The sequence below is a fragment of the Tachyglossus aculeatus genome, chromosome 4 (genome assembly GCF_015852505.1).
Source record: "Tachyglossus aculeatus isolate mTacAcu1 chromosome 4, mTacAcu1.pri, whole genome shotgun sequence".
Taxonomy (NCBI): Eukaryota; Metazoa; Chordata; class Mammalia; order Monotremata; family Tachyglossidae; genus Tachyglossus; species Tachyglossus aculeatus.
The window spans coordinates 49,758,620-49,773,040 of NC_052069.1; the positions used below are offsets into that span (position 1 = coordinate 49,758,620).

The following is a 14,421-nucleotide window of genomic DNA, read 5'->3' on the forward strand; positions in this document are numbered from 1 at the left end:
ACTGGAGTACCTACAAATTATTTGGAATTCACAGAGTACCTGTGCCAAAGGGCTCACACTCTACGTAGGAGGGAGAACAGGTATTTAATCCCCACTTTATAGATGAGGAAACTGAGGTACAGAGAAGTCAAGGAACTTGTCCAAGATCATTCATTCATTAATTCAATTGTATTTATTGAGCGCTCATTCATTCATTCAGTCGTATTTATTGAGTGCTTACTGTGTGCAGAGTACTGTACTAAGCACTTGGGAAGTACAAGTTGGCAACATATAGAGACAGTCCCTACCAAACAGTGGGCTCACAGTCTAAAAGGGGGAGACAGAGAACAAAACCAAACATACTAACAAAATAAAATAAATAGAATAGATATGTACAAGTAAAATAAATAAATAAATAGAGTAACAAATATGTACAAACATATATACAGGTGCAGTGGGGAAGGGAAGGAGGTAAGATGGGGGGATGGAGAGTTACTGTGCGTACTATGTGCAAAGCACTGTTCTAAGTGCTGGGGTAGATACAAGATGATCAGGGTGTCCCACGGGTGGCTCACAGTCTTAATCCCCATTTTACAGATGAGGTAACTGAGGCCCAGAGAAGTGAAGTGACTTGCCCAAAGTCACACAGCTGACAAGTGGTGGAGCCAGGATTAGAACCCGTGAACTCTGACTCCCAAGGCCAGGCTCTTTCCACTGAGCCACGCTGCTTCTCCCCAGTGATGATTATTATTATCTCTTCACCTTCAAACCCTGGGATGGCAAGTGGCTTAGGAGGAGTAGAACGTGGTGAATGCTAGGATACCTGCAGGAAGTCAATCGGGGAAAATTAGGAGAAATTCAGTAGCACGTTGTACTGGGGAAAGGGTTTGCCAAGGAGTGAGTCTAGAATACTTGTCTCCTGTGCGACCTCGGCCAAGTCACTTAACTTCTCTGTGCCTCAGTTCCCTCATCTGTAAAATGGGGATTGACTGTGAGCCCTCTGTAGGACAGGGACTGTATCCAACCTGTTTAATCAATCAATCATATTTATTGAGTGCTTACTGTGTGCAGAGCACTGTAGTAAGTGCTTGGGAAGTACAAGCTGGCAACATATAGAGACAGTCCCTACCCAACAGTGGGCTCACAGTCTAGAAGGGGGAGACAGACAACAAAACCAAACATACTAACAAAATAAAATAAATAGAATAGATAGGTACAAGTAAAATAAATAAATAAATAGAGTAATAAATATGTACAAACATATATACATATATACAGGTGCTGTGGGGAAGGGAAGGAGGTAAGTGGGGGGGATGGAGAGGGGGACGAGGGGGAGAGGAAGGAAGGGGTTCAGTCTGGGAAGGCCTCCTGGAGGAGGTGAGCTCTCAGTAGGGCCTTGAAGGAGGAAGAGAGCTAGCTTGGCAGATGGGCAGAGGGAGGGCATTCCAGGCCCGGGGGAGGACGTGGGCTGGGGGTCGATGGCGGGACAGGCGAGAACGAGGCACAGTGAGGAGATTAGTGGCGGAGGAGCGGAGGGTGCGGGCTGGGCTGGAGAAGGAGAGAAGGGAGGGGAGGTAGGAGGGGGCGAGGGGATGGCCAGCCTGGAAGCCCAGGGTGAGGAGTTTCTGCCTGATGTGCAGATTGATTGGTAGCCACTGGAGATTTTTGAGGAGTTTAGCTTTTAAGAGTTTAGTGTTTAGCTTTTATCTACCCCATGGCTTAGTGCAATGCTTAGCACAGAGTAAGCACTTAACAAATTCCATTTTAAAAAATGGGTCTTAAAAGGCTCAGGTTCAATTCCCAGCTTTCCTGACGACTGCCCTTGCCATCTGGGCTGCAGTTCGCCCATGTGAACCCTAATCTCACCCCTTTTCACTGCCTAGCCCCCACCGCCCCACCTTACCAGCTCAGGCTTGGAGATGTGTGAACAAAGGAAGGATCCAGTGAGACACTATTAACTGGGCCCACATTCATATTGCCAGTTGAACACTAATAATTGTGGTATTTGTAAAGTCCTTCCTATGTGCCAAGCAGCGTGGCTCAGTGGAAAGACCACGGGCTTTGGAGGCAGAGGTCGTGGGTTCTAATCCTGTCTTGGCTACATGTCATTCATTCAATCGTATTTATTGAGCGCTTACTGTGTGCAAAGCACTGTACTAAGCGCTTGGGAAGTACAAGTTGGCAACATATCGAGACGGTCCCTACCCAACAGTGGGCTCACAGTCTAGAAGGGGGAGACAGAGAACAAAACAAAACATATTAACAAAATAAATAGAATAAATGTGTACAAATAAAATAGAGTAATAAATACGTACAAACATATATACAGGTGCTGTGGGGAGGGGAAGGAGATAAGGTGGGGGGGATGGGGAGGGGGAGGAGGGGGAGAGGAAAGAAGCCAGGTCAGCTCTGTGACCTTGGGCAAGTCACTTCATTTCTCTGTGCCTCAGTTACCTCATCTGTTAAATGGGGATTAAGACCGTGAGCCCCACGTGGGACAACCTGATAACCTTGTATCTATCCCAGCACTTAGAACAGTCTTGGCACATAGTAAGTGCTTAACAAATACCATAATCATCATCATCACTGTATTAAGCGCTGGGATGGATACAAATTGGGATGGACTCAGTCCCTGTCCCGCATGGGGCTCACAGTCTCAATCCCCATTTTACAGGTGAGGTAACTGAGGCCCAGAGAAGTGAAGTGACTTGCCCAAGGCCACACGGAAGACAGGTGGTGGAGCTTGGATTAGAACCCCCAACTTTCTGATTCCCGGGCCCATGCTCTATCCACTACGCCATGCTGCTTCTCATGTTGAAGCCAATCTCGAGCAGCCCCAGGCTCTGCTTCACATATCATATTAAAAGCATATTAGACATATTAGAAGCATTGTGGCTCAGTGGAAAGAGGCCGGGCTTTGGAGTCAGAGGTCATGGGTTCGAATCCTGGCTCTGCCACTTAGCTGCGTGACTTTGGGCAAGTCACTTAACTTCTCTGTGCCTCAGTTACCTCATCTGTAAAATGGGGATTAAGTCTGTGAGCCCCACGTGGGACAACTTGATTACCTTGTAGCTACCCCAGTGCTTAGAACAGTGCTTTGCACATAGTAAGCGCTTAATAAATGCCATTATTATTATTATTATTATTATATCACTCTCCACGCGCCAGCTCAGGGGTGACCATTGTCTCAGGGTTAACAACCAAGGTGTGTACATGTGGTTACGTGCAGTGAGGAGCCGGAAAGTAAGAAGCAAGAGCCGTTCTTCCTCGGGTCGGTGGTGTTTGATTATTATGCCTTTAGTCAGTTGCAGACGTACTTCTACGGGAGGTGGGCAGTGTGAGGGTGCTCACCTACTCAAAATAAAACCTTGGATAACCAAAATCTAAGCATCCGTGCTTTTGGGTTTTGTTCCCTAAAATCCACCTGGCTGAAAAGGTCATTCAGTCGTATTTATTGCGCGCTTACTGTGTGCAGAGCACTGTATTAAGTGCTTGGGAGAGTACAGTATAACTATACAGCATGTACAAAATTTTAAAATGCCTGGTTCCCCTTCCTCTCCACTGAAATAGCCACTGCCCTGGTTCAAACTCTTCCCAACTAGACTGCCGAATGAAGCAGCCTGATGGCTGTTTATCCTACCCCTAAACTTTCCCTTCAGTCCCAGATGGTCGTCCTAAAATGTTGTTTACCACACCACTCTCCCCTCTTCGACAACCACCAGTGGCTCCCTCGTTTACCGTCATCTTCAAAGTTCCCCCTCAACTCTCTCCGTTGAACACATCAACTCTCATCATCTCCTGCTCCCCAGATCACGCTCTTCTTCTCTCCCAAGCAATCCTCATTGTTCCTCTTTCATTCACTCAATCGTATTAGAGCGCTTACGGTGTGCAAAACACTGTACTAAGCACTTGGAAGAGTACAATATAACCACAAACAGATATATTCCTGCTCACAACGAGCTCACAGTCTAGAGGGGGAGATAGGCGTTAATATAAATAAATAGATAAATAAAATTACAGATCTAGACATATGTGCTGTGGGGATGGGAGGGAGGATGAATGAAGGAGCAAGTAAGTACAGTGCTCTGCACACAGTAAGCGCTCAATAAATACGATTGATTGATTGATTGAGTGGGAGAAGAGAGGAGGACTTAGGGAAGGCTTCTTTTAGGAGATGTGCCTTCAATAAGGTTTTGAATTTGGGGAGAGTAATTATCAGTCTGGTATGAGGAGGGAGGGCATTCCAGGCCAGAGGTAGGATGTGGACGAGAGGTCGCTGCACACAGTAAGCGCTCAATAAATACGATTGAATGAAAGCTGGATTGTTGTAGGAGGGTAGCAAGGTGAGGGAGGAGGGGGCAAGGCGGTGGACTGCTTTAAAGCAACTGGTGAGAAGTTTTTGTTTGATGTGGAAGTGGATGGGGGAACCACTGGAGTTTCTTGAAGGGTGGGAAAACATGGTCTGAACATTTATGAAGGAAAATGATTCAGGCAGCAGAATGGAGTAATAATAATAATAATGGCATTTATTAAGCACTTACTATGTGCAAAGCACTGTTCTAAACGCTGGGGAGGTTACAAGGTGATCAGGTTGTCCTACCAGGAGCTCACAGCCATTTTACAGTTGAGGTAACTGAGGCCCAGAGAAGTGAAGTGACTTGCCCAAAGTCACACAGCTGACAGGTGGCGGAGCCGGGATTTGAACCCATGACCTCTGACTCCAAAGCCCGGGCTCTTTCCACTGAGCCACGCTACTTCGGGAGAAGCAGGAGGCAGAGAGGTGAGCAAGGAGGCTGATGCAATAATCAAGGTGGGATAGGATGGCAGCGGCAGTTTGGACAGAGAGGAAGGGGCGGATTTTGACGATGTTGTGAAGGTAGACTGACTGGATTTAGTGATGGCTTGAATAATCAATCAATCAATCAATCATATTTATTGAGCGCTTACTGTGTGCAGAGCACTGTACTAAGCGCTTGGGAAGTACAAGTCAGCAACACATAGAGACAGTCCCTACCCAACAGCGGGCTCACAGTCTAGAAGGGGGAGACAGAGAACAAAACCAAACATACTAACAAAATAAAATAAATAGAATAGATATGTACAAGTAAGATAAATAAATAAATAAATAGAGTAATAAATATGTACAAACATATATACATATATACAGTTGCTGTGGGGAAGGGAAGGAGGAAAGATGGGGGAGATGGAGAGGGGGACGAGGGGGAGAGGAAGGATACTTGGGTATCCTGAATACTTGGGTGGAACGAGAGAGAGGAATCAGGGATAATGCCAAGGTTATGAGCCTGTAACTTCCTCTTTCTCGCCTCTCTACACCTGGCCCGGTCCTCTTGTTCTCCCCCTTACCTGGAACTCCCTCCCTCAGACAACAATTCTCATGAACTTCCAAAGCTTCCTGAATTCCTATGTTCTTCAGGAGGTCTTTTCCTAAATAACTGTTTGGGGGCGGGGGGGGTTGTGGTATTTGCTAAGCGCTTACTATGTGCCAGGCATTGTACTAAGTACTGGGATAGATACAAGGTCATCAGGTTCGACACAGTCCATGGCCTACATGGGGCTCAGAATATTAATCCCCATTTTACAGATGAGGGAATTGAGGCCCGGAGGAGGCAAGTGACTTGCCCGAGGTGACACAGCAGACAAGTGGCGGAGTTGGGATTCGAACCCAGGTCCTTCTGACTCCCAGTTTCATGCTCTAGTCACTAAGCCATGCTGCTTCAGGGAACATGTCTACTGACTGTTGTTTCATTCATTCATTCATTCAATCGTATTTATTGAGCACTTACTGTGTGCAGAGCACTGTACTAAGCGCTTGGGAAGTACAAGTTGACAACTGCTGTTTCATTAATTCATTCATTCAGTCGTATTTATTGAGCACTTACTGTGTGCAGAGCACTGTACTAAGCGCTTGGGAAGTACAAGTTGGCAACATATAGAGACGGTCCCTACCCAACAGCGGGCTCACAGTCTAGAAGGGGGAGACAGACAACAAAACAAAATATATTAACAAAATAAAAGAAATAGCGTACTCTCCCAAATGGGCCTTGGAGTCAGAAGGTCATGGGCTCTAATCCGGGCTCTGTCACTTGTCTGCTGTGTGGCCTTGAGCAAGTTGCTTAAATTCTCTGTGCCTCAGTTACCTTATATGTAAAATGGGAATTAAGACTCTGAGCCCCACGTGGGGCAACCTGATTACTTTGTATCGACCCCAGCACTTAGAACAGTGCTTGGCACATAGTAAGTGCTTAACAAATGCCATCAGTGTTATCATTATGACTTAGTACAGTGCTCTACACACAGTAAGTGCTCAATAAATACCATTCATTGATTGATTATTCCCAACAGCCACCTCAGCACTTATGTGATGTTGATTGATGATGATGATGATGTACATGTCAATTTACATGCTCTGCTTTTTATGCATTTCTCCCTCCCTATTAGACTGTGAGCCCCATGTGGGACAGGGAATCTGTCCAACCTGATTGACTTGTACCTATCCCAGCTCTTAGATACACACCAGTGCTTGACACAGGGTAAATTCTTAGCAAATGCTGTAATCATCATCATCTTGCTTTTACTTATTCAATTATCCATCTTTCCCTAATTCTTTTATAGCCAGTGGTATCTATTTTTCCTCCTAGTGAGATCATTTTGTCGGCTCGTCTCTTCCATTAAGTCTAAACAGCAGCAGCGTGGCTCGGTGGAAAGAGCCCGGGCTTTGGAGTCAGAGGTCATGGGTTCAAATCCTGGCTCCGCCAACTGTCAGCTGTGAGACTTTGGGCAAGTCACTTAACTTCTCTGGGCCTCAGTTACCTCACCTGTTAAATGGGGATTAAAACTGTGGGCCCCACACGGGACAACCTGCTGATCTTGTAACCTCCCCAGCGCTTAGAACAGTGCTTTGCACATAGTAAGTGCTTAACAAATACCATCATTATTATTATTATTAACTAATCACCTAATCAGTCAATCGCATTTATTGAGCCCTTACTGTGTGCAGAGCACTGTACTAAGTATTAGGGAGAGTCCAATATAACAGAGTGTGATAATGCCTTCATGTCCATTCTATTCCTCCAAGCACTTTGTGCTAAACACCCAGTAGGTGCCCAAATAATAATAATAGTGGTATTTTTTAAGCACTTACTATGTGCTGAGCACTGTTCTAATCACTGGGTTAGATAACAGGTAAGCAGTTGAGTAGTTGGTGGATTGCACACTGATAATCTATTTGGAAATTTTCATTTTGGTGGCAAAATAGTAGCTGTTTAGAGCCACGCTGGTGTTCTACTTTCACCTTTGTTGCTACAGAAACCTCATTCACTCACTGTAAACTGTTCGCAACCTAATCAGCTGATTGCTAACTTTCTCCTCTCCCCTTTTTTCAGGCTGCATTCACCACAACTGCAATTAATGGGACAGATTTCTGCACCTCAGCCAAGGATGCATTTTATATCTTATCTAAGCATTCAGGACACATCACATCCATCAACTACTTTGGAGACTTCATAATCTTTCTCGGAAAGGTGAGGTGCCCGTGTTAGAAAATCCTGGGATCTAGTGTATAAAAGGGTGAAACCAGTAACGCAAGAGGAACATAGTCATTGGCTTCTGTGTTGTGTGTGTGTCTGGTGGTGGGGAGATACTAGATGATTGCATGAATTAAAAATGAACATATTGGTGGGAGAATTAATTTTTTTTTACGAACTCATGCCCACACAGGTAATTATACTCACATTCTTGACACCCTCATATACATGCGGTTGACACTAACGGCAGGAGGGTATGCCCAGCGGAAAGCAGGGGAGTATGCGTGCATGCTGAAACTTAGGTTGCGAGGCTTTTAGACTGTGAGCCCACTGTTGGGTAGGGACTGTCTCTATGTGTTGCCAATTTGTACTTCCCAAGCGCTTAGTACAGTGCTCTGCACATAGTAAGCGCTCAATAAATACGATTGATTGATTGATTGAGGCTGGAGCTGGGATTTAGGGGACAGGTTGAGGGTGGAGAGGAAAGGGTACAATGATTGTGGGGAGGAGGCTTAGGCGAGGCTCTGAGCAGGGAGCTTCAGTCTAAGGGGGAAAAGCTGGAGAACTCCTCCACATGTCTGCTTTGTGACCTCGGGCAAGTCACTTGACTTCTCTGGGCCTCAGTTACCTCAGCTGCAAAATGGGGATCGAAACTGTGAGCCCCATGTAGGACAGGGATATGTCCAACTTGATTACCTTGTATCTAGGCCAGTGCTTAGAACAGTGCCTGGCACTTAATAAGTGCTTAACAAATACCATAATTCATTAATTAATTCCCTGGGGATGCGGGGCCTTGAAGGAGAAGCTGGTCCTTTGATTCTGTTTTACTTTTTTTATGTGCCACTCTCCTGGGTGAATGCCATCCCCAGTCAATCAGTCAGTCATATTTATTGAGCGCTTACTGTGTGCAGAGCACTGTACTGAGCGCTTGGGAAGTACAAGTTGGCAACATATAGAGACGGTCCCTACCCAACAGTGGGAGGCATCTTGGATGTCATTTTGCTGGGGTTTTATGAATTTTTGTGGGAACTGGGATGGCCTGCTGGGGTGAGTATCAGACATGATTCTCAGCCACCTGGTACAACACCCATCCCATCCCCTGTCAATTCAGGATTTCCATAGACTGTAAACTCCTGCAGGGCAGGGACTCTTCTTCTATTGGGATTGTTTCCTCCCAAGCCTAGGGCAGGTGCTCAGTGCAGAGGATTGGACTTTATGTACATATCTGTAATTTATGTACATATCGGTAATTATGTCTGTATCTGTAATTCATTTATTTGTATTAATGTCTGTCTCCCCCTGACTAATAATAATAATAATAATGGTGTTAAGTGCTTACTGTGTGTCAGGCACTGTACTAAGTGCTGGGGAGAATATAAGCAAATTGGGTTGTGTGGCTCAGTGGAAAGAGCACGGGCTTTGGAGTCAGAGGTTACAGGTTCAAATCCCGGCTCCGCCAACTGTCAGCTGTGTGACTTTGGGCAAATCACTTCTCTATGCCTCAGTTACCTCATCTATAAAATGGGGATTAAGACTGTGAGCCCCCTGTGGGACAGGCTGATCACCTTGTTAACCCCCCCGCCAGTGCTTAGAACAGTGCTTTGCACGTAGTAAGCGCTTAATAAATGCCATCATTATTATTATACAGTCCCTGTCCCACGTGGGACTCACAGTCTCGATCCCCATTTTACAGAGGAGGTCACTGAGGCCCGGAGGAGTGAAGTGACTTGCCCAGGGTCACACAGCAGACAAGTGGCAGAGATTAGAACCCAGGCCTGTGCTGTATCTACTATGCCATGCTGCTTCTCTAGACTGTAAGCTTGTTGTGGGCAGGAAATGTGTCTGTGTACTGTTCTTTTGTACACTCCCAAGTGCTTAGTACAGTGCTCTGCACACGGTAAGCTCTCAATAAATACAATTGAATGAATGAATGAAAGAATGAAAGGGTAACCCCAGGAGGGCAGGGTTGCTATGGGTTTGTTTTGATTGGTGAAGTGAAGTGGCTTGCCCAAGGTCACACAGCAGACAAGTGGCAGTGCTGGGATTAGAACCCACATCCTCTGACTCTCAAGCCCATGCTCTTTCCTCTAAGCCACACTGCTTTTCTGTGAGATGGGGGGACACCCCATAGGAACCCTTCATCATAAAAGCAGATGTCAATTTTGAGAAGCAGTGTGGAATAGTGGAAAGAGCACAGGCCTAAGAGTTGGAAATATTAGTAATAATAATGACGATGTGTGTTAAGCACTGAGGCTAATCAGGTTGGACACGGTCCCTGTCCCACATGGGGCTCACAGTCTTATTCCCCATTTTACAGATGAGGTAACTGAGGCACAAAGAGTGAAGTGACTTGCTCAAGGTCACGGCAGAGCTGGAATTAGAACCCAGGTCCTATGATTCCTAGGCTGGTGCTCTTTCATTCATTCATTCATTCATTCATTCATTCATTCATTCATTCAATCGTATTTATTGAGCGCTTACTGTGTGCAGAGCACTGTCCTAAGCGCTTGGGAAGTACAAGTTGGCAGCATATAGAGACAGTCCCTACCCAACAGTGGGCTCACAGTCTAGAGGATTAGAATCAATCAATCAATCGTATTTATTGAGCGCTTACTATGTGCAGAGCACTGTACTAAGCACTTGGGAAGCACAAATTGGCAACGTATAGAGACAGTCCCTACCCAACAGTGGGCTCACAGTCTAAAAGGGGGAGACAGAGAACAAAACAAAACATACTAACAAAATAAAATAAATAGAATAGATACGTACAAATAAAATAAATAAATAAATAGAGTAATAAATATGTACAAACATATATACATATATACAGGTGCTGTGGGGAAGGGAAGGAGGTAAGAAGGGGGGGATGGAGAGGGGGACGAGGGGGAGAGGAAGGAAGGGGCTCAGTCTGGGAAGGCCTCTTGGAGGAGGTGAGCTCTCAGCAGGGCCTTGAAGGGAGGAAGAGAGCTAGCTAGATTAGAAGTGAAACCAAGGTTAGATAATGTTTCCAGAAGCGGGTGGGTCCATAATTACGAAGGCACCTGTGAAATTTCCAGTAGGCCACGCTGCTTCTCCGACCAGAGTTCTGATCCTGGCTCCGCCGCGTGTCTGCTGCATAACCTTGGGCAAATCACTTCACTTCTCTGGGCCTCCGTTACCTCATCTGTAAAATGGGCATTAAAAATATGAGCCCCATGTGGATCAAGGACTGCATTCAACCTGATCAGCCTGATTTACCCCAGCGCTTAGTTACAGTGCCTGGCACATAGTAAGCACTTAACAAATACCAGAAAAAAATGAATGATTTCTCTTTTTGGGCAGGTGTTTGTGACGTACTTCACAGTATTTGGCGGTCTAATGGCGTTTAACTACAACCGTGAATTGCAAGTGTGGGCGGCTCCGCTGTTGTTGGTGGCATTTTTTGCCTACTTAGTAGCTCACAGTTTCTTATCCGTGTTTGAAACGGTGCTGGATGCTCTTTTCCTCTGTTTCGCTATTGATGTGGAAACAAATGATGGATCTCCAGGAAAACCATATTTCACAGATCAAGAGTTCATGGTAAATAACTGTACGCTTTAAAATCAAACTTTCTCTGTAAGAAGCTTTTTCACGTTTAAACCCTCCTTCTCAATCTAATTGTCACCAGAAGGAAAGCGGTGCAGTCTATTGGGTAGAATAAGGGTCTGGGACCCAGAGGACCTGGATCCTAATCCCGGTTCCACCACTTGCATGCTGTGTGGCCAAGGGCGAGTATCTTAACTTCTCTGTGCCTCAGTTTCCATAAATGCAAAATGGAGATACAATACCTGTTGTCCCTCCTATTAGACTTTGAGTCCCATGTGGGATAGGGACTGTATCCATCCTGATTAACTTGCATCTACCCAGCACTTAGAAAGTTGCTTTAAAAGTAAGCTCTTAACAAATACCTTACAAGAAAAATGTGGTTCTTTTGGAAAATTCTTCCAAAATATACCTGTCCAAGACAGCCTGGAAAAATATATGCTAGCCAAGTAATTGGCCACAAAAGTGTGATTAGCCATCATTTATTACGCTTTCCTGAATGAGACTTATCCCCCCCCCTTTTTTTTTTTGTAGAATTTTATCTGTAGGAGCAGTAAATCAATTGATGATGAAAAGAAACAGAGAAACAAAGATACACTGAATAATGAAGATGGTACAGAACTCCAGCCTATCGTGAGATAGCATGTCAGATGTTTGTTCCTCCGTGGTGTGTAAGAATTTTAGCCATTTTGGTGCTCTTTATAGAATTCTTTGCAGACAGAATCCTTAATGCGGTCTTTTTTGCCTTTTACACTTTGATTTATGATATGGTCACGGTGTGGATTTTTATTGTGGTGTTACCTGGAAAGGAATCGGCCATCCTACCAAGTGAGGCACCAATCAGTGCTACGTTCTACATACCTTTTTTAAGGTTTTTTTCTGATAGATTAAATGAGGTCCCATTAATGTGAGGAAAGTTTGAGAAGCCCTTCTTTTTAAAACTGAAAGATGATTTACCAGTACCCATTTCTTGGAAAACCATTTTTGTGATAGTCAACTTCCAATCACTCATGGTAATGGCGCACGTTGCATCCAGATATGGGAAAGGAGCTCTCATTTTCGGCAGGGTTTTAGCCTTCTTTAGCCCTGAGCTCTCTTCCGGAGAGTCTCGTTGATAGATTTTTAATTTTGGCCATCCTTCCCTACTCCTGTTCACCCTCTGTTGGGAATGCTGAGAGTAGTGAAATAGTTATAAAAAGAAGAGGAAGAGAGACAAGCAAATAAAGCACCTGGATATTTGAGTTGAGGGGATAGACTTCAACTCGGTGTAACATTTTCAAATTGTAAGTGCACCAGCTTTGGAGGCTCCAAGACTTCTTTTGTGTTCGAATTAACTTGCCCAATCTTTTGATTATTGTAGCATACATGATTTCAAAATTTCTCTGATATCCTCTCCGATAGATTATCTGTAAGTAAATTGATTATAAATGCATAGCCGTCAGAGTCAGGAAAATCATTTCTCTCTGTGGAAAATTCAAGTCTTCTCCTTTAAATAAACAAGAGTTTAGAAGAAGCTCTGAGTTTTTCTAGGAGAATTGTTGTAGGGTAGATTTAACGCAGGGCCTCCTCACCAAAAATGCTAGAAATCCGCAGAAGTTTCTTAGAACCGCCTTCTCGCAAGAGGTCATTGTGGGCAGGGGCTGTGTCCGTTTGTTGTTATAGTGTATTTTCCCAGGCAAAGAGTGCACATAGTAAGCGCCCAATAAATATGATTGACCAAGGGGCCTCCTCGAATGCTAATTCTTAGTCGGCAGAGATTGGGGTAAGAGAACCAACTGGACCCAAATTACTACTTCCATCGTGGAATGCCTTCTGTATGTAGAGTTCAGTACCATGTACTTTTAAAAGTAGTCCAGAAAGAAGACATGGTTACAATCTGATGGATCAGAGAGGCAGACAGACTTCAGTTCATTTGCAGGTGGTGGGAGGAAGAGGAAGATACACCAGCCTGTCAGGATGAAAACTTGCTGTGGGCAAGGAACTACCAACTCTTGTTAGGTTGTACTCTCCCAAGTGCTTAGTACAGTGCTCTGAAATCAGTAAGTGCTCAGTAAATATCATATGATTGATTGATGAAATTGCCGTATCCATGAAATGGACAGTTAAATGTAAAACAGTGCTTGGCACATAGTAAGCGCTTAACAAATACCATCATTATTATTATTAATATACAAGCATACCCCCATGCTCCAGCCGGGTCATGTTCCTTTAAAATGTGGCTGTATTGTGGGACGTAGACTGTGAGCCAGCTGTGTGATCTTGGGCAAGTCACTTAACTTCTCTGGGCCTCAGTTCCCTCATCTGTAAAATGGGAATTAAGACTGTGAGCCCCACGTGGGACAACCTGATCACCCGGTATCCTCCCCAGCGCTTAGAACAGTGCCTTGCACATAGTAAGCGCTTAACAAATGCCAATTATTTATTTATTTATTATTTATATGTTGCCAGCTTGTACTTCCCAAGAGCATAGTACAGTGCTCTGCACACAGTAAGCGCTCAATATGATTGAATGAATGAGTGACATAGATTTCTCTTCCAGAACAAGCCCTGACTTGAGGCAAGCCCTGCAGTTAAGTAAAAATTATCATTCATTCATTCATTCATTCAGTCGTATTTATTGAGCGCTTACTGTGTGTAAAGCACTGTACTAAGTGCTTGGGAGAGGACAATACAACAAACAGACCCGTTCCCTGTCCACAGCGAGCTCACAGACTAGAGGGGGAGACAGACATTGATATACATAATTAAATACATAAATAAATTACAGATATATACTGTGAGCTCATTGTCTAGACCATGAGCTCACTGTGGGCAGGAATGAGTCTGTTGTTATATTGTAAAAATGATAATAATAATTATGGCATTTATTAAGCGCTTACTATGTGCAAAGCACTGTTCTAAGTGCTGGGGAGGCTACAAGGTGATCAGGTTGTCCCACGGGGGGCTCACAGTCTTCATCCCCATTTTACAAGAGGTAACTGAGGCACAGAGAAGTTAAATGACTTGCCCAAAGTCACACAGCTGACAATTGCAATAGACAATAGACACAGCTGGTAATAGAGAAGCAGCATGGCTCAGTGGAAAGAGCCCGGGCTTTGGAGTCAGAGGTCATGGGTTCAAATCCTGGCTCTGCCGCTTGTCAGCTGTGTGACTTTGGGCAAGTCACTTCACTTCTCTGGGCCTCAGTTCCCTCATCTGTAAAATGGGGATTAAGACTGTGAGCCCCACATGGGACAACTTGATCACCTTGTATCCTCCCCAGCACTTAGAACAGTGCTTTGCACATAGTAAGCGCTTAACAAATGCTATCATTATTATTATTAATTGCCGGAGCCGA

At 44.7% G+C, this 14,421-nt stretch overlaps 1 protein-coding gene across 5 annotated transcripts in view; it reads left to right on the top strand.

The window, feature by feature from the left end:
* Window positions 1-12,794, top strand: part of SLC44A3 (solute carrier family 44 member 3) — a 156,020-nt gene extending 143,226 nt beyond the window's left edge. For 4 of the 5 annotated variants that reach the window (XM_038745896.1, XM_038745893.1, XM_038745894.1 and 1 more), the window contains 3 exons: window positions 7,383-7,520; window positions 10,845-11,081; window positions 11,619-12,794. In XM_038745896.1, coding sequence (XP_038601824.1) covers window positions 7,383-7,520; window positions 10,845-11,081; window positions 11,619-11,726 — 483 coding nt within the window. In that variant the 3' untranslated portion in view covers window positions 11,727-12,794. Of the gene's footprint in view, window positions 1-7,382; window positions 7,521-10,844; window positions 11,082-11,169; window positions 11,270-11,618 lie in introns of all 5 variants that reach the window. The other variant, XR_005450399.1, reaches the window with a different exon arrangement.
* Window positions 12,795-14,421: the final 1,627 nt, after the last annotated feature.